The following is a 21,028-nucleotide window of genomic DNA, read 5'->3' as shown; positions in this document are numbered from 1 at the left end:
GAATATTTTGAAGCTGGTTAAGAATTTGAACTAGTCGGAATCCTCTATCTTGTGCCGACAGAGCTCCTGTCACATTGCAAGATATTAGACTCGTCTTTGTACATAAGAATCGATTGTCCTCTTTGCTAGCATTGTCAAGTTATTTTTGTTTATCGCACGAGATTGATTTTTCCACATGTGGCAACTTGCCTGTTGGCATATTGCATGACAATGTGCTTGTCATTATTCATATTCTGGGGCTTAGAGATTCAATGCTTTCTTTTACTGACCGGCCTCGTACTGCCAGTCAAATGTTGCTTACATTTCCTTGTCCTAACTTTACTTACATGTTTTGGGTGGCATTGCTTCTCCTCATGCCTAGTGCTAGGGCTTCAGTAGATGGCTCATACATGAATCCATCTAAGCATAGAGAGTCAACCTGTCTGCCCTCTTTACTAATACCTCCTCCCCAGTTGAGGTCATCACAATTTTTATTCTACTGAAAGGATCAGTTAGTGAGAGCGTTTTTTATCAAAAATGTTATCAAGACGGATGTTCCTGTGTTCACTAAAACCACATCTTGCGCATATGAATATGCTTTCACCTGGGCATGAGGAACACTTTTTAGATCATCCCCCAAAATTACCCCTTTGCTCAATTTCCTGGTATGCTGCACATAGATCTTGCTTTTAACCTTTCTTCCCTCTTGTGTTCATTAAGTTTTGGGACTCCAGTGATGACCACATTTTCTCAGATTCAACATTTTCTTTTTCATAACTCCTTCCATTGGACACAGGTCTTTTATATCCACAATGAGCTCAGTTTGGACTTCTGCCAGCTCAATGGTAGGGGATTTCTAATCTGTCTGGCCAATACCTCCACACTGAAGTTCTTTTCATGATTCATTCCTCTACTGGTGATGTCATCAATGCAGCTTTTGACCACTCCTTGGACTTCAACTAAATGTTGCTTATCTTTTTGATGTGGTGGGATTTTCTGCTCATTATGATTATGAGCAGTACTGTCCTGGGAGGATTTCTCTTTTGTATGATTGGGGTACCTTGGTTTTCCACGGGGCTTGAGGTAAGACCATTTGATCAACATCGGCCTTCCGAGCCAACAGCTTCTGATCCCTTGTCGCTTTCTACTTCCGGCTTTTCACTAAAGATGTTAGGGAGTAACTGCTGATTGATTTTTTGACAATTTTCAGCTCCACCTCAGAGTGCGATCCTGTTAACACTTTGGATAGAAGGAACATTTTGACAGAGTTTGCATAGAAAATGGGGCTGTTAAAGACTGTGCTGCACTATCCACAAAGTCAGAGTGTGTTCCAAATCACCCAAACCCCCAGAAGAGTCATGGAAGTCTAGGGTATTTCCACCCACTTGGATTTCTTCAGAAGGGCTTCATTTAGTTGTTAGAAATTATGTTGCCCAGCTATTTGCATCACATTTCTGTGCTATATTGGTCAGGCCACCTGAGACCCATGTGCAATCTATGCTCATCTGCGTTACTTCCCATTTGTCGTTGCTTACATAGGTAGCTACTGGTGGAGTGCAATTCTCCTCTACTATCACCAACTATGGATACAAGAATTTTCTTTTCATCCTTGTGATCAGGCAAATCATACACTTTTTGAAAGGCCATAGCCTTATCCTTCTGGACCTCTGTTCACTCTTTTCCAGCACCTGCTTTAAGGCCGCAGACATAGGTTCCTTTGGACTCTTGATGATGCTCCTTGGACATTCCATTTCTTTGCCATTGCCACTGGGCCACCAATCTTTGTCCATTTTCTTATCAACATTCTCACTGCATCCGCTACCATTTCCTTTTTCTATGTCGCAGCCCCCTTCCTTGTCTGATAATTGTATAGCACTGTGTGGACACTCGCTGGCCAGCCTCACAGAGGAGGCATCTCCTGCAGTTGCGCGTGTATCAAATTCTGGTGTCCTCTGCTCTTCTACATCTCTTGCCTTACAAATGGCCCTCCCCCCCTGACGCTGCCTTTACTGTGCTACATAGAGTGTTTACTTGCCTTAATGCCTTTCGGGTTGGGTTTGTAATGCCCTTCAGGGGTGCCTCTTGTTCAACCTCCTCTGCAGGATTAACTACGATTGTGTCGCCACATGGTTTGCCCTAGTTCACCTGCGTTAAGGATATCATCATTACGATTAATTGTAGAAATAGTGGTGGACGTCTTTGTAGGATGGAGAGCTGATAGGAGTCCCTCTTGATCAGCTTGATGCACCATGTATTTGTACCATTTCTACTTAACGAAACAGGTGCTGGGGAGCCTATTGGCTGTGTTAGCTGTACTGGCTCAACATCCTATTGTCTACACTTGTCTCCTCCAATTCTATTGAAACTGACCTCCATCCCAAATGGAAGAGTTGATGTGTCATGTGGCGTTATGGACATCTGTCAATTTATCCTTAGCCTGGAAGCTAACTTACTCTGGGAAGGGTCTCTCTAGTATTCCTTAAATTCTCTAAATTCTTTGACTTCGCTAGATGAGTCTATCTTTGTCTGTCTAGACTTTTTCATACTCTAACTCCACTGCGCCCTATAGAGCATTACTAGAGTGTTACACAACATTACCAAAGCCCTATGTTCCTGTGCAGGCCCTGCAGCGGCCAGTTCTAGTGCATGCTTAGTGGGGTGGTGAGGGTGTTGATGAGGTGGTAGGAGTGTGCCAGCGTGTGACCAGAAAACAAAGTCAAACAAAGGACAAGGGTAAGCTATCGGAAGAGGTGAATTAAGGCAAGATGGATACAAGATCAATAGGCTACTCAATTGATCAGTTGCTCAAAAGCTTTTAATAACTTGATTCACTCTGATTAATTCAATTTTCGCAGTTAAAGATAGTGCTCTAAGAATGTTAGCTAAAGCATTCTAGTTCTAACTTCTGGGCCCCAATCATCAACCGAAGTGTCATTTCAATAATGTTATCAGTGCCTCAGTGTCTCTAAGCAGCAGAACCAATCAATGCAAACCAAACATTACAGAGACAAAGCGGCTGGGGGAGTAACGCTGCCACTATCGTTGTTTTCGGGGTGTCGCCTCAGGTCAGTATCATTTGGCCTAGGGATATTGCACAGAGTGGATTGTGAAAACCAGCTGCAGAATGCCAAAAGCTAAAAGTGGAAGACAGAGGAAGGGAAAGGGGGGACAATTTCAATAATGCCCACAAGTTGCACTGACAGGCCACAGCCAGCCATTTCTGTGGGAGGGACGCAGATCCAGCTATAAGGGAGGCAGGATGAACATTGAATGGAACATGGGGATCTAGTGTTGGCTTCTTAAGATGAGGGATTACCATAGCCAGTCTAAGAAGAGCAGGAACTGCACACATGTATTAGGAATTGAGAGAAGAGCTTGACAGATGATTCTGGGGCAGAATTTGTGAGATCTTATCAGCATAGTTCAAGAGGGAACTCAGATTTCATCTTAGAGAAGGGAAGCAAGAGAGAGTGAAACAATATCAGCGTCAAAGCCATGAGACAAGATGTTGGGGCATCCAACATGGCTAGTGATCATTGTCGCAGACTCCGGTACTGTGTGTGCTGCAGAAGTATGTGGATCGAACAGTGCTGCAGATGCTATATATTTTGTTGAGATTACAGTGCTGTAGTTATTACTAATTTAGACTGTGGGTGTACATGGTGCTGTAGACTGGTGTAAGCTGCTAGGGCCATGAGGGTATGGCCTCTAAGGCTATAGGTGCTGCAGATTTTGGCCCAATGATACTGTGGACTCTGGAGCTTTGGGTGCTGTGGAGTGGCTGCTGTGAATAAGGTAGATGTGCAGCTGTCAGTGCTATAGATGTTGGAGTTATGAGTGCTATAAGATTCCTAGCTGTTTGTTTTCTCTAGAACTCTGTGTGCTATGAGCTATGAGTGCTGTTAAGGATAGACTCTGGAACTGTGTGTGCGCTGCGGTCTGAACATTATTGTGTACTGTGGACTCTGGAGATATGGGTGACATACGATGCGGTTATTGGAGGCTCTGTAGCAGTAGGTGCTATAGGCTCAGGAGTTGTGGTGCAGTATGTGGGTATTTTGGAGGGATCTGTAGATTCTGCACCTGTGGACCCACCCCTTACACTCTCCTCTGTTTCTCTTAGTTCTACAGTTTGGATTTATCACTATTTTTGTTGCTGCTTTTCCGCTGGCACCTCTCTTTGCACTGCTCAATAATTGGGTGGAGATCCGCCTCGATGCTCAGAAGTTTGTCTGCGAGTACCGGCGCCCTGTGGCTGAGCGCGCCCAGGACATTGGAGTCTGGTTCTTCATTCTGGAGGTGCTGGCTCAGCTTTCGGTCATTATTAATGTAAGTAAAATTTCCCAAACTGGTGTATGCAATAATTGGAGTATGTGGTTGTGTTTGTGATATACCTCTGTTCCACCCCAATCGAAGGTATTTGAGATCACCTACAAGCTTCTTTAGTAAATCTAACATTTGTCCCTTAAATAAATCCTTTAAGTAATTTGTTCTACTCTACTCCTTAATCTCCACCTTAGCACCACAGCAATGGCATCCCCTCACAGCAAAATACTTAGAGGATCCTGAGCCCTCAACATTTATTGTTGGTGGCTGCTCAGACTACATTTCATGAATTGAGCCAAATAAAAGAGAAAGAGTAAATATCGTTACATTGAACAATTACACTGAGCCTGCGAAATGTGTTACCTACCCAGCTGTGTTTATGGGCTTTAACCAGAGCTTTAAATTCGACCTTTTAATTTCTGTCGATGATCGTAGGATGTCAATTGCAAGGGCTTGCTGGCCCGAGCCAAGCACAACTGTTTCTCATCAGCCCAATGTCTCCTTATACAGTAATCAAAATGAAGTAGATAATAATAGGGGGAATGAACCAATTAATAGGTCATTCAAATTCCCAAAAGTGTTTACTTTAGATGTGTGATTTTCTTTGCAGCAAATGTTTGAAATCGCTTTTGTGTGAAACAATTTGTTAACAAGATTTTTGAAAATGTACCCTTTTTATTAGTTAATATCATGATTTTAAGTTTGCCGTTATTACATCTGGTTATACCGCCAAACTCATTTACTGTTACCACATGCGGCAGTTAGTGAGTGCCCAAAAAGGTCTGCATGATTCCAAGTCATGTAGACCATTCCGTTATTCCTCAATTTTGGATTCGCTTAGGACTCCATAGGGGCCCCGGTAATAACTGCATGCGCTCCTGCTTTTGTGTGGAGGTAACTAGCTCCACACAAAAGAAGGGAGAAATAAGGGTTTCGAAAACACCCAGTAATGCTAATACCTGGATGTTTTACCGCTACCACCAAACTCGTAGTCAGTATTTGTTGCCAAGATTTTATTTTAAAAACAATTAATTTGAAAATTAAGTTCACTAACAATATTCTTGGGCTAATTGAAAAATAATTCTAACTCCAGCTTTAGAATATGTCATAGAGCTTAGTAGTATCAACAATAGGCAGACACAGAGAAATATGATTAAAGTAGAGTTTCTTAGGGACATTTACAGGATTAAACCAAATACCTGATGATTGGCAACTTAAAATGTAAAACAAGGTTCAGCCACAACAGGCTGGCTTCTCCTTGGACGCCATAGTTTCTGGTTTTGCAGATCTTAATCCGAGTGCCCTTCATGAGGAGGAAAAGTCATTCAGAGTCTCTGAGAGATCCAAGCTTTTAAATGTCCCTAGCATTTCTTTCTTGTTTCCTGGTTCCTTGTGTCTGGCATGTGCTGTTCATCCGCAATTCCACAGGAGTCACCCTAGAAACCCCCAGGTCCACATGTGCCTGCACGCGTCTAGATCTGCCAAGAGGTTGAAACCGAGAATATATAAAGACTGGAAAAATGCCAGAGCTTCTACTAGGGAATGAATAATCTGGCCTTCTGCACTGTTTCTCGTTCACTACCTCCCTGTTCAGGGACATGCCTATGTTCCTCGAATCCCCTACCTAAGTTTCGTCCCTGATGCTTCACATCAGTCTTGTTCCTAAGGAAACCACATTGCTTCTCATTTCTGCATTCTGATTCACTTAACTTGCTTCCTGATGTTCTCTTCTCCTCCCTTCTCACAATTCAGTCCAACTACCTCCTGGCAATCCCCTCTCTAACATTCTCTCCAACAACCTCTTCACAACTTTTTCCAGCTTCCTCCTCACATCTCCTTGTAGTCTCCTCTCCAACGTACTCTCTTCTATGCTCCTGGAAGCTTCTTACAATCACCTCCTCACAACTTCAAAAAGCCTCATCCTCACAATTTCCACCATCCATCCAGCCTTCTTCCTTGTATTTTTTTGTTGTTGGGGTATGAGAGCAGTACTAACTAATGTTATCTAAGTGCTCTAGAAAAGGCAGCATATGTAGCAAAAGCAAGTAACAGAACAGCGGTGAAAAACAAAGCCCGGCAATAAGGATACAAGCTACAACTCATTTAAACAAAAGGTTTTTCAGGTTTTTTTCTGAACAAAATAAGTTTACTAATATACAGGAGTGGTATTTACTCTGCATGCTGATCTAGGATCCGGAAAACCCTTAGCACAAATCGTGCGCTGTGAGGCATGCGGGCGATTTGGCGTGTTAGCAAGAATTAAAATAACTAAATAAATGAATAAATAAAATGAGTCTTATGCTGTTCCTTTGTGCCACAGGACAGCTACCAGATGGAATATGAACACACTAGGCATTAGAACGCTGCAACATTTGCAGACCAAATTAATGATCAAACAGGATGATAATATTGACCCACATGAGAACAGGCATATGAATAGCAATGAATTGCTGGGGAAAGACCCGGACTTGCTTATGGCTATATTGCAGGTTATTTTACGGTGCCTGGAGACCCTTCAGCCTATTGGTGGGCTATGAAAATGTAAACAATCAATTGCACCCTGGTTGTGTGCCATTGAATGCCTAGTGGTTCCCCCTCGGACAGTCATTCTTACTCTGGGGGTCCTATTCTTCCACTTGCCTAATAGGTTGACATCCCATGGAGCAACGGCCATGATCAAAAGGGCACACTTTAATATGCTGTCATTTTACACAAAAATGTGTGCCCCGTGCACTGCTATCCTTCCACATGCCAGGCCCCTCCCTGGTCCTGTGTGCCACCAACTCTGGCAGGGAGTCCCTTCTTTTGAAAAGACACACCAACACTTAATATAACGTATTTATTTGCACGAGGATATCAAGCCCCAGTTTATGCCACCACAAAGACAAGTGAGCAAGGTAATGTCCTACCTGTGATTCTAGATTACCACACTCAATGGGATTCCAGTAAGAGTCCTGGTAATCATCCATTCCACCCACAACATATCCATCCCACACCCAGTCCCATTGCAATGCATCACCCCCGATACTATAATGAGTGAAAAATAAATATCCTCCTATAATATCCTTATAGCGAGCAGTCATTCAATAGGGACTCTTAGGGCGAGAAACAGCATTGTCAGGATTATGCTTCCAGCATTTCTGTAGCCTGAATGTCAGTGCATTCTTTTTCAGGAGACCAACCACACAACAAATTTGCACTGCATACATCCCATGGCAACCACCCCAACCTTCCACTCAGATCCCACACACCCTAACTACTAAGATGCAAATTCCATCACACCAATAATTTCCACCTCAAAGACCAGCTTGGGAGGCTTGGTGGCTGGAAATCTATTGGCAATATGCCAGGGCTATTTACTCTAACACTGTCAACCCTCTCCAAGGACAAATCTTTTTAAATGTTCCTTTCATAATGTTCTTATTTCTACCTGTTCTTTTTTGCCACTACTCTCTTCATCACCTCTCATGTCCAAACATTGGCAAATAATTGATTACATTCTGGCAACCCCCTACTTAGGGTCTGTGAAAAGGTTTGACCTCTTCTTCCACTCTGCTTGCTGACTCACACTCATTCAAATCCACTGGCATATTCATTGTTGTAATCATAGCACCTTCCTCAATGTCTACAGTAGTCTCACCAGTGTGGGCTGGTAAGCATGATAGGCAGACCACAACTTCATTTTTTACCCTACAACACACTTTACTTTGAATTCATATTCTTCTACATCCAGCATTCACCACAAAATGGTGGGAGCTCTTCATCCGTATTCAGAAAATGCACTAAAGTTAATGATCGGTCCTAGTCATAAACCGTCTACCCGTTCTTGGATGCACTTGGGAGTCCACCACACCACTAGGACCTCTTTCTCACTTATAGAAAATCTTTTTGATTCCCTTAAAACTCTGGACACAAAAGATAAAGGTGTCCTCATTCCTTGACGTACTTGTGCTAAGAGCGCACCAATAATCGGTTCACTTATGTCCACTATACGATATGCCTTGGATTTCATATAAAACACAGACATTGGTATCTGATTCACTGCTCCTTTCAAGTATTTCCATTCACACCAACATGCCTGTGACCACCCATATTCCACACCCTTCGTTGTCAAATCTTGCATGCTGTACGCCCCTTCTCCAAAAGCGCAATGACATAAAATTACACAAATTCAAAGATGGATTGTGATTTTTCACATTTGGGGCTTCAGCTTTCATCATGGAATCCACCGGTTTGTGGCTTGGTCTTATACCCGCGAGATGAATGTTATACCCCTGAAATGGCAGACTTAAAACCTTCAATTGGCATTTCCCAAGTTATGTTATATATTCCTTGCCCTTCAAAACACAAAACTCATTAAGCCTCTTTCACCATTTTCTTCCACCTTAATCCTTGTAATGAATAAATCATCTTGGAAGAATTGATTCCCTTCAGCATTCATGTGTAGTTTGGACCATCACACCTCCCCCACCACCCCCTGTTTCAGGTTTCATGTCCGTCAACTGGCTAGTTATGGGAAAGTACTTGGAAATAACTTTATAAGGGTGGACCTGTGCTTTTTTGGATTGTGTTGTTTCAATGTGTAGTGCACTGTGTTAATACAGACCTCAGTCAAATTCACTGACTTTATAGGATCAGCTTCCATGAGACCACATACATTGGAGGTTATATGTCGCTCCCTATTGGGTCCTGTTACCAAACAATGAGCACTGGTTGCTCCTTTAGTCTGCTACTCAGGCTTCAATAAGACCCATACATCTGTGCCCTCTTCTAAGAAGTCATGTGTCCAGGGTAAATATACCTTAGGAATAGACTGGGTATTAGAGACTTCTTTCATCTGTCTTTCTCCTGAGCATCAGCCTAAAAAAACAAGCAAGTACACCAATAGGAAAAGGTCTAAGTTACCTATTTTAGTACTGACTTCTCAAGGGGTCAGAAGACAGCAGACAATTCTAGGTCCACACTCCCTGCAGCACCAAACCTTGCCTTCAATACTAATCCTATGTAGGCCACTGCCCATAAAGGGCCTGTCTAGTAAGGGTTGCATGTTTTCCCCCTAAGGGAATATCTAGAAAGGAAGACACAGACACAATGGCATCACTGCCTCCCTGGGGAAAGTCTCTCCTCATGTGTCCAGAGAAAGGCTGAAGCTACCAGAACCTGAGCCTAGGGGCAGCTATCTGAGGGAAGATCACATGAGGGGAGATGACCCTCATGGGAGTGAAGTGGACTTGGTAGCTGGAACATGTTATCCCCCTTTCACCTTAGAGCCTGACAACACCCCTGCAACTCCCTCATTCTCCATAGCATATTGTAATGCAAGACATGAATATCCACTCAGGACATTCAAAAGCACAAAGCGTTGGCATAATGGGGTCTCACTACTCCCGATAGGAGTCAGGAAATCCGATGGAAGCAAGCTGCAGTGTGGAACGAGGAAGTTCCTGGAGGTGCTGTCAGAAGAAGCTCTGAAGCAGGAGGTTTGCCGCATGAATGCTGTGAGCAGACAAAGTTGCAGAGTGAAGTTTGAGGCATCGCGGGTACTGGTGAGCTGACGCGTGGCTGGCAGACAACAAAGCAAGTCGTTAGGAGTACCGAGGACCATGAAGGATGCCGAAGCTGCTGAGTGAGGCCAGTGAGCCCATAGAGGGAAGTTGGGATGCCGGGGTGCTTCTTGGCTTGTATCATGTACGATTAGAACAGAATTGTATGAACTTGGTAAGCCCGAACAGGGGAGCAGGGACGCTGAGACATTTGTTGAGAGAAACAAAGGCAGATGAGAACGGGTCAAGGAACCAATGTATAAAAGAAGCAGATATCAAATCTTGGAACTGTTTAACATTGAGAACAAAGGAAAGTTTGTTCTTTAATTTCTTTAATAGCCCTGGCAGGAGAGCATACCAGGCATAAGGACTGCAAGTCTGGGACACGTACCCAAATACATATAAGCAAATCAAGAAAGCCCTGGTAGGAGAGTATACCAAGCAGAAGGATTGCAAGTCTGGGACCCACACCCAATTGTGTTAATCTAAATCATTGAATGTATAATAGGAGAGTTGAACTTCATGGAGTGTGTGGAATACAGGGTAAGGGAGTCAATCCTCCTGGAACTGGATTTGGGACATGTTGTGACCAGGGAATCAACCCCCCGAGTGCTGTCAAGAGGCTAATAGAAGTGGAGTTGCTTCTTGACCTTGTGAAAACCTGGGAAAGGTCAAGGGAAGAGTCGTACCCCTTAAATTTGTGAACTGTGTTAATCTGGGAAAGCTCAAGGGAAGATCCATACCCCTTGAGAGTGTGAACTTTACGAAACATGTAGAAACTCAGGGGAAGGGAAGCCCCACCCCCTGAGACTTGTGGATCTTTGTTTTGTTTTCAGCACCTTTGTTTGGAACGTTATATTGGAACTTTGGAAAAGAGCTGCGAGTGGCCAGCTGGGAGACATTTTCTTTTCACTTTATATTGTGTTTAGTATGTAAGGGTCAGGTTAGGATTTGGACACAGGACAGAGAAGGTTACTTTGCACATTCTGACACAGACACCATTTAGTTTTGTTCAGGCAAGGAAGCCCCTTTTAGAATTAGGGCGTGATAGGATTTTCACCAGCCCCCTTTTTACTTTGGTTGATATAAGTCTTGGCCAACCACCATGACACCCCTGTGCCCGTGTCTGATTCCTTACATCATATAACAACATGAAGTGTATCAGCATTTCCACTCCCGAGTAACAAATCGGATAGGTGTTAGTATTTGTTTCATTCCAAGTCATAGTAAACCTGGCCACTCTTAACGTGTTGAACCAAAATTCTATGTAAAGTACACATGCATATTGTGGGTTTATAATGTCTAAACATTCTTCAAAACCAAAGTCCTGTTTAGTTGACAGGTGCAAAGGACCCAGCCTCAGCCCGCGGCAATCATTCTCCATTCCTATTCTAGAGAGGTTTATTGCCCCAGTTTTTACTCTGGATTTACTATTTTTCTCTATAGAGGCCAGGTTATTCCATAGGGCAATGAAATCCATGGCAGACAACCAGCTTTTAATGTGTGCGAACCATGGAAGTGCTTGGCCCCTTCCCAATGCCAAGGCATATGCCATAGACTCGCTATATTTGTTTAGGCTTGGGGTACCCCCAAAGCCTAATCCAATACATAACGGGCCTCAGACCATCCATAATTGGCCTTATGCTGCATTCCATGTGGGTCAGTGGATTAGGGGTGCTCGTAGGTAATAGGAGTTGAGTTTTAAAAACATATTTTGCACTGTTGCCAGACTTTTGGTGTTAATATAACTCCAAATGTCGGCTCCATATGAGGCTGAGGTTTTTGCCTGTAATTGATATAATTTATGATCAGGATTTACAGCCCCAAGCCCACCCCTCCATGTCTAGATCATTATTTTTTCCAGACCCACTATTCTTTTCCAGGGTTGTGCAACAGTGCAAGCCATAACAAGTTGGGCACGCTAGAGTCCTTTTTCTGTGAACCTGATACCCAGGTAGTCTGATCCAACCTGCAGCCACCCACTCTTATATTCAAGCTGATATGCTTAGCAGCTTTAGTTCTAAAGACTGTGGGCCTCATCAGGAGTTGGGCGGTAAGCATTAACGCAACACGGTACGTAGCAATTTGTGCCCCGGATCCCGAGTTGCGGTGGGGAGGTAAATCCCCATTCCCATTGGGTCCATCGGACCCAATAGGGGTTTCTTGGTGCTGTTAGTGCTGTGCAAATAGCACAGAAAAAGGTCGGAAAGGGGAGATTTTTACCTCCTTCCTCTCAATACTACCTCAACTCTCTAAACTCCTCACCTTTACAGTCACAAGCCCTCAATTCGTCTTTGGTCACTCCAGCGTCTTCTTCCTCCAATCCTCTCTACTTTCTAGTCACTTGCAAACACCATCATCTTCTGCAAATGCTCAGCAGCAACATTTTCTCTCCAAACACCTTCATCTCTTTCAACTCCAACCTCTTTAACTGACTTGGGACCCTCCTTTTTATAAAGCTCTCCCTCCTCCACTGGGTTAGGATCCCTGCAAGTGTTTCCACCTCTGGATGCTAATTGGGATAGGGTTGTGATTGGATGCCCCTCCTGGGCTCACCTGGGCTCAGTCATTCTTTAGTGGCTGAATTCATTCTATATCTGGCCGGGGCAACCATCCTGGAAACATTTCCCCCCTCTGTTTATAAGCCAACCCCTACCTTTGCAAGCTCCTGTATCCCTATGCCTGCAGCATGTTAATATGAAGCAAAAGAAAACTCAGCATGACTCTGAAATACTTCAAAGGGTAATAGAGCTTGACATACCCTACCGAATAGTTTGGATATTGCATCGAAAAGAGATATCGAGCAACAGCAAGCTGGATTACCTTGATTGCCTTTTTAAAATATTGGGATGAGTGTAGAGGATTTGCAGTTTACAGAAACCTAAGGATACTAGCAAACAGCTTTTAAGAAGCATGCCAATACTGGGGCCCAAAAGGATACATCCAATTTATAGATGTCCATCTGAAAATGATCAGTACCAGGACCTTTTAGACTAGCAGCCTTCCTCAGTGTCAATATGACCTCTTTCAAAGAGAAAGCTAAGTTATCAGGTTTCCTGCTAAACACTACAAAAGCATGCTTAGTAGAGTCAATATTATTTCTTCCTACAAATAGACTTGTACCACAAAGCGCCTAATCACTCGGATGCTTGTACATTGAAATTAGGGACTTTTACAGCAGACGGGCACATAGATCTGTTTGCTATGAGAGTCCCAATGTTAGAATGGTTCCTTCCATTAATCCATTGGTACAGATCTTCTTTCATCTTTACTTTATGCAGTTCTTTCACATTACAGGTCAGAAGGCCCACATTTTATGAATGTGAAAAGCCCTGCCATGGCTTCCCTACAACCATGCTCAAACCCGTTCACCTTTTGGAACACCTCGGAGAAACTAAGAGGAGTATTATCTTCTGAAAATACAATGTTCTGTTACTTTAAAACCTTGCCTAAGCTTTCCAAGATGAAACTGGGGTCTTTTAAATTTAAAATAAGCGCAGCATCACTAAGAATGGATTGGCTAAATGGGGTCCGTTTCTTATTTAAAGCATGATGCTCTCCACTTCAGGGCGCGTCTATTGTTCATAAACAACCTTTCGGTTAAACATGGATGATAGGTGACCGCAAGCAGGGGTGTGATCACTTTGCGGCCAATCTCTGCCATATCCTTGACATTAGACCACTCAAGGGCTGGGACCAGAAATTAACCAATCGTGATACTCTTCGTTAGACCACTTGCATGTAATCCCCTGGAGAATTGTGGTCAGTCTTGCATTAAATGCTCTTAATCCTACCTCGTGCATATACCAAGGAACCATGCATCACGTTTAACCAAATCGATCGTCTAACAGAATTGATGGGGGGCTTTGTAGGCAGTCTTTCCCTCTTGGTCCTTTAACGATCCCTTCTCGATATTTAAATCCCCCCGATTTAAAGCCACCCCTTTTAATACCCTAGATTGTCTTAAAAATCCTCCATAAATGAGTGGAAGGCAGACACAGAAGCACCATATGTGTATCCCTTGTTGGCATTATAAAAGTTTGCCACAACTAGATTTGAAGTAGTTGCAAATATGATCTTAACCACCAATAGGATGTGAGACACAAAAAGGGTTTCCATAGATAATAGGCCGCATCACAAGTTTGGCTGTCATTCAGCCGTACATTTTCCCATCCATATCCCATTTAGGCAACTCTCCTTGCCATGAAAAGGTCTTTTCTTATTATCCTCCTAAACCTACAATTCCTTTTTAGCCAAAAATGACACTTATCCATTAAACTACGCATATCTTCTCTAATGTTGTCAGTCTTGGGGTGAACATAAGTCAAAATTACTACTGATAGAGTACATTGGAATGGAGTGAAGTGTAAAATAACCAGGGGGGCCTGGCCACCCAAAACAGCGGATCTGGTTGGAGGCATTACCAGATGTAGCCACAGGCTCATTTGCAGAGATTTGTGCTATCATTTCTACAAGTGCCTTGTGCATTTATAATTGTAAATCATTTAAAAAGGCAAAAGTGCAAAGTGATGCTATTTTTATTTGGCAAACAATGCATATGTACAATTGGCCGCTAGCAAGATGTGCTTGATTTAACTGCCGACATTACACGACACAAAAATGAAGATCCAGGATTCTGCACCCAGTAGTATCAGTACGTGTTTTATTGAATTGCCCTTTAGATATGACACGTGTTTCGGCCTTCCTCAAATCAGGGCTCTTGTGTTATTATAATTCACCAGTATAGGGTTAGTTGGTTAAATTCTTAGCCTTATTGCTCGCACTATCGAATCACGGGTGCAAGCCCATGCTCAAATTTAAACGCTCCGGTCATCCGCGTTGGCTACTACAGTGAGTTCATAGCAAGCAGCCAACACGGATGACTGAGCTCTGATTTGAGAAAGGCAGAGGAAGGCCGAAACACGTGTCATATCTAAAGGGCGATTCAATGAAACACGTACTGATACTACTGGGCGCAGAATCCTGGATCTTCATTTTTGTGTCTTGCATAGTTCTTGACGGGTTTCCAGAGGCTTACCGTTAATCCAGTGAACTATGACCCTAATCAAATCTATAATCACAGGGAGGGTGGGGCTCTCCTACCCCCCTCGACCGGCTTGAACATATCCCACCCGAGCAGATAACTAGCACCACCATCAAGATTGGACCCTAAAGTCATCAAACAGATCAGCTGTACCCCTAAGTCTGACATAGTGTATACTGCCGACATTACACGCTCACAGCATATTTGCATCCAATAGGGTTCTCAAACTATCTCACTCTAGAAAGTGCTTTTCATATTTGGGAATTTATAGGAACTATTTTATAGGAACTCTTCAAGGCACTAAATGAGAGAGGGCTGCCCGTGTCGCTCTCAGTGTGGTGCAAGGGACGCCAGACACCTCTGGCAGTGTGGTGAAACCGTTCTGTTGCTGTCTTCAGCCTACAGATGAGATTACATCAGCAACAGTAGAAAATCTAAGCTCAGGAGGAGGGCTCCACGAGGATGAGTGAAATCCATCACCAGGCAACCAAACAGGCTCTTTTCAAGGTTACATCAGGACACCTCATGTGGCTCATCACACCAGGGATCCAGGCCCTTCTCTGGAGGCCAGCAGCTTCAGAATTGACTGGCTTCTATCACATGGCCACTTTGCAATGGTGCAAACTGTAAGACAATGCAGTATTAATAGTGTCTGGTGGGTGAGGACTGCCATATTTCTACATGGTCTTCTGTGAATAAGAGACATGCCTCACCCTCCAGTTTTATCCAGAAAGGCACTACTGGACCCTAATTTCCTCAGGGGCTGTTGGTGGTTGTGATTGGCCCTCCTCCTGAAGCCACACACTGACCCCACTGGAAAATGTGTCTGCCAATATCTAAACTCTTAGATTCTATTTGTAGGATTATGTATAGTTTATCTGTGAATGATAGCCGCTACTGATTAAGTTAATCAGACCACTCCTCGACTTTTACATGTCCCTTCCCATCTGTAAAGGCACCTGCTGGTTGCTCTCACCACTTTCACTCCTAAGAAAATCTGTGTGTTTTGGTGAACAGTAGTTCTTCCTCTCATTTAATTTCCCCACCAGCCTTAGTTGGCTACCGCAGACACATTTAACCAAATGTAAAAGTACTCCAGTGAAACTCCTGAACAATATATTTAATTAGTAATTGGCTGGAAGTAAATCAGTGCGCCCATCGGCAAACTTGCATTTTGCTATTCCGGGAAATTTGCTGGTGCCGGAATTACCGGCAATTTCTCCGGACCGGCAAACATGTAATGACCCCCGCGGACATGTTAGAAACCTCACATGCACAGTTTCCCTATTTTACCAAGCCAATCCAGGACATTCTGAATGCCGGAATTACCGGCAATTTCTCCGGACCGGCAAACATGTAATGACCCCCGTGGACATGTTAGAAACCTCACATACACAGTTTCCCTATTTTACCAAGCCAATCCAGGACATTCTCAATGTACATGTCACAGAGCATGTTTGGTCAGTGTCCGAGCACCTGTGCATTTCAACAGGGGGATTGTAGGATGGGTGTCTCCCACAAAATATTAATTTTAAACAGGCCCAAATGGGGCATTTTAAAGCGGTGACTATTTTGAGTATCAAAATGTCCAAAGCACCTGAAAATGCCGGGGGTAGAGGGAAGCATACAGAGGTCAGAAGGGGGAGCTGAGTTACAGATTATATCTACTGATGAGATGGGAATAACAGGTGCTGATGTGCAGGCTGCGGGATGCTCCTGGCCTCCTCCACCACTGCCCACACCCGCTGATGATGAGTACGAGGATGGTCATGATGATGATGATGACCAAGATTAAAAGGGTGATCCCGATGCCCAAAACACATTATTTTGGAAAGCAGTGCTACAAAGTAGGAGAAAGGAGAGGATTCTGCCACAGTTACATGGATATGAGGGAAAGACTAAACTACTATTCCATCTTTCTGCAGCAGTTTTAAAAGACATTGGGCCTCATTTCAGTAGCAACATACAGGCACCCATTCTGGACCGGCAGACTACAACTGTGCGGGCCTCTGCGCTGCGCAGGACTGGCCTGCCAGACGCATTGGCCCTGGTAGGCACAGTTTTCACTGAAGCACAGACACCATTAGTAACAGTGCCAATTCTTCCATCTCCCCACACCCATGGAGTCTGATGGGACTGGGGACATACGATTTCCGGCACCTGAGATCCCGGTCTGCCGTAACTTGTAATGTCTCGGTGGCACCAGGATCTCAGGTGGCAGGAACAGTGTTACGGGTTGGTAGCAGCAGCAGGTTACCGTTAATCCCTTAATGAGGCCCATTCTGTCTTATTACGAGTTTAGCAGTAATTCAGTGGTAATTCATGTGATTCTGAGTGGTTGGAGGGCAGTATAATTCCCCATTTCTGGAGTCCATAGTACTCCATGGGGGTTTTGGTAGATTTACAGTGAGCGATAAATCCGCGGAAGTGATTATTCCGATTTTTGGAGGAAAATTGGAGGAATTCCCTCCAGCAAAAAGCTGGAATGTGGTAGTGCAGTGAAAATGGTGGTAATCCAGTTGCTGCCAAAAAAGTGGCAGTAACGTAATGAATGCCACTTTTTTAGCACACCACCAGATTCATAATGGGGTCCATTGTGTCAGATCTGAAGTTGCAAAACATCAGCCTATGGCAGCCGCAGCACCAACTAAACCACCAGCCACTGTTAGGGAGAATTCTCTTATAAGGCTAATTTCCCAAACCTAGTGAGTCCCCCAGCAGCTTTGCTGGATTTTTGGGGTTTGTTTTTTTCTCCTGCTAAGAGTGAGATTCTTTTACTCCCACTCTTAGGCATGATTTGAGCTATGTCTTTGACTTGTTATGTGCTTGTGGGTAATGGGGTTCCTTTTTACTCCATAGGGTGTCATCTGTTTTTCTGTATGTGTGGTACACAGCACCTTCAGTGCAGTACCACAGGGGCATCACAGTGACCCCCAAACATAGACTCCATACCCTGTGACTGACTACTGTCTCCCGGGGCATGTAAAGCCACCATTGACTTTACTAGTCTTAAATTGTGAACAGAACCAGTACAAACCATCATATTCTGGAAGTACTTGTAAGGGGTAATTCGATTACCCCTGGGTCTGTTTTCAAGGGAGCACTGTCCAGTCCCTCCTTGTCGAGTTTCTGGCTGGTGGCAGCGGTTACCACGCGAAATATTCCACCGGAATATTCTCTATGAGATTTTCCCATTCATTTTAAACGCACCACTTTTTGGTGAAATGTTAAAGATACCGCCGGTTTATTTATTTAATATTAAATCCCCGGTTGCGTCTTTTTGCCAGAACTCAATTCTAAAATGGCGTTTGTGTCCGTCTCTGTAACCCTGATCAAGGTCGAGCCCTTTGTTCCACTTTTTGGCAGGCTCCTCCACAGAAGCCCTCCAAATGGTGTCACTCTGTCTGGGTTCCACAGGAAGGGTGGAGGGGGGAATTGGCACCCTGGACTGTGTTGCCTTGGCAATCCAAGTCACACTCTACTCTGATTGGGCCAGTGGTGAGCCGCCCGGCTCACCACTTAGCATGTGTGATTGACAGCTAGGCTGATGAATGGGGGTTTTTCTGCATAAAAGCAGGGCCTTTGGGACTGGAACTTCAGAAGTCACCACAGGACCTAAGAATCCGAAGAGGGACGAAGCTGAGCCATCTGCAATGACGACACCAACCAGTTCACCCTTTTCGCCTTCCAAAGATGGCCCTTGGTCGAATCGCCCGTGCCAAGTACCCCGGTGGACTGCACCTTTTAATCGGGAACTCCGCGGCTGGTTTCATCCCTGTGCAGTGCAACGACTCCACGGTTCCTCCTCGACAAGATCTTCCCTTCCCCTAGTCAGAACCATGAACTTCAACCACTGCCAGCAACAACTGCCCCCGCTGAAATTTGTTTTCTCTTTAAGGTACTGTTTCCTGCCTGGCCTCCCTTTCGACAGATTGCTAAAGGTGACCCTTAAATCCTTGGCTTCTAAACTGGGTTGGCCCCAGGCCTTCTAACTATATCTTGTGAATCACCCCAACCTCTTTTGACCCCTCTGCAAAAACTTTCAGTGCACTTTAAACCGTGTGATCCTGGGCACACTTCGCTTTGCTCGCTTTTAGACCTATGAACGTTGGCTCTACAGTATAACCTGCCTTTCTCCCCTTGCTCTGAACTCTTAAAAGTGTTGGAAACTGTTTTATTTTATGCTCTGCCTTTTCTCTCCCTTTTTAACGTAAACTATTGGAGTGCCATCTAGGTTAAGCGCTCACTTCTGTCTTAACAAATAGTTGTGCTTTAACCCTGACTTGTCTGATAGTTATTAAGGGAGGTGTATAGACTTACCTGACTGTGTTTTAAAGTTACTTTTCATTGAGAGTGCTAGTGTATTACCTAAAGTGTGTTTTAAATAAATAATGATATACTTTTTATACAAAGCTCTGGTCAGTGTTTGTTTCCTCTACTGTGTTTTGGCCCTATTGTGTATACTCTACATACTGCCCTACTCTTCTTGAGGGAAGTGACTGCTCAGCCACAGCTACCAGGTAAATCTGGGTGGTGCAGACTGCTACATGGTTTACTGCTTACTTCTGTAGTCTTAATCTTTTTGCAGTGTTCCCCAAGGGAACTGCACAGGATTCTGCCTAACAGCCACCTCTAGGCAGGAGGAGCATAGGAGGGTGTATGTTCTTGCTCCTGCAAGAAATTCCAAAGTTGGGAAGGCTCTCCATACTTATTGTCAGCAATGACAGCATCTTGCCATCTGCACTCTGTACAATGCAACTGTTTGCCACGGAAATGAGGGCCCAATGTGGTCATCGTTCTTTTTGGTGGCATATGATGTGATACCATGCACAGGACTGGGAGATACCCACAATACCTCTACTGTAGCCCTCTCCCAGTGAATAGTAAGTCACTATGCCACTGAGTCCGCCTTTAGTGTCACCCCAGAATATGTTGGTGCCGTTGTGCCATAGCTCCTGCAGTAATTTGCTCCAGTGCACTTTCATGTTTTACGAACAGCATTAACTGCTTTCTTGTGCTTTCCCAAAATTGCAGACATCTAAACCATTGCTTTTGAGAAAACACAAACAGCCCCAGGGCATCAATGAGAACAAGTTGGCACATTTGTAGAAGTAACCAAGTGTTAAGTCCAAGCAGAGTTACTGCCTGTCTAACTAGTCTGCTGTGTAATATCCCCTCACATCCTCTTGAAAGTGGTGCATATCTTGCCTCTTCTTTATTAAGCCCAGGTAGTACTATTGGAATTGTACTCAGCGGTGGCATCATTCATTTGCCATACATCTCCACCAGAGGGGAGCCAGCAAGGTAGAGGGGAGGTTCTCCCAGCCATAATCTTTGGTATGAATAAGACCACGACCTTGGACAATAGACTGAAAATATGTGTGAGGGAAGCCACGGTTATACTTGGGCATATAGATCCTAGGTCTAGTATGCAGAGCTCTTAGACTTGTGTACCTCCGGTCATCAGGCCCAGTTCCTGCATCCTCTCTCTGACCAGCTGCTGACCTTTAACTAATGCCCTTTATGGACTCTGCCGTTCTCAGTTGCAGATACTGGTGGGCCAGCTAGCTCCAAGTCAAGAAGCACTAGGGCAAAATCTGGGTCAGATGAATATGGAATTTGAACCCAGTCCCAATTTATTGATGAATGCGCGACACACACCATTCTATGTCTAACAGCAGGGACCTGGTGGGATGCATGATGAGGTCACTGGAGCTGCTCCTAACCTACCCTCGAAAACTAAGAAAGGCTAGACCGGGCCTGTTCTTCCCTATGCCAGGAGTACTCCCCCCTCAAACTTAAAAATAGTCCACCTCCTCGATCCCAAGGCCAATAAGGAAATTAGGGGAGTTTCTAAGAAGTCTTCTGCCCGTTTTGTTTCTTGATATTTGATGTTCTCATTGCCAAGTGAGTGGCTCTCTCAGTCTATACTGGAATGACTGAGGGAGGGAAATGGATGTTCACAAAGTGATCAGATTGCTGCATGCCACTGTGATCCCACTTTCCCAGGGCGGGGCTTTCCTGTAACAAACACATGCATTCTGGGATTTGTAGTATTGCTTAACTTTAGTTGAACTGAAGCACCTGGGTGTAAGGAAGCCTGGGTCTGCAAAGGTGGTGCCCCCGTGACGTGGTG

At 44.2% G+C, this 21,028-nt stretch overlaps 1 protein-coding gene across 3 annotated transcripts in view; it reads left to right on the top strand.

Moving 5' to 3' along the window:
• The window catches only part of LOC138472772 (anoctamin-7-like), a 439,062-nt gene that overhangs the window by 371,344 nt on the left and 46,690 nt on the right, over window positions 1–21,028 (top strand). For all 3 annotated transcript variants that reach the window (XM_069611107.1, XM_069611106.1, XM_069611105.1), the window contains exon 19: window positions 4,103–4,308. In XM_069611107.1, coding sequence (XP_069467208.1) covers window positions 4,103–4,308 — 206 coding nt within the window. The remainder of the gene's footprint in view (window positions 1–4,102; window positions 4,309–21,028) is intronic.

This window comes from Ambystoma mexicanum, chromosome 8 (genome assembly GCF_040938575.1).
Source record: "Ambystoma mexicanum isolate Mex_15411 chromosome 8, UKY_AmexF1_1, whole genome shotgun sequence".
NCBI classification, from domain to species: Eukaryota; Metazoa; Chordata; class Amphibia; order Caudata; family Ambystomatidae; genus Ambystoma; species Ambystoma mexicanum.
Note: the sequence above shows the minus strand (reverse complement) of the source record. Positions and strands in the feature narration are given on the sequence as shown.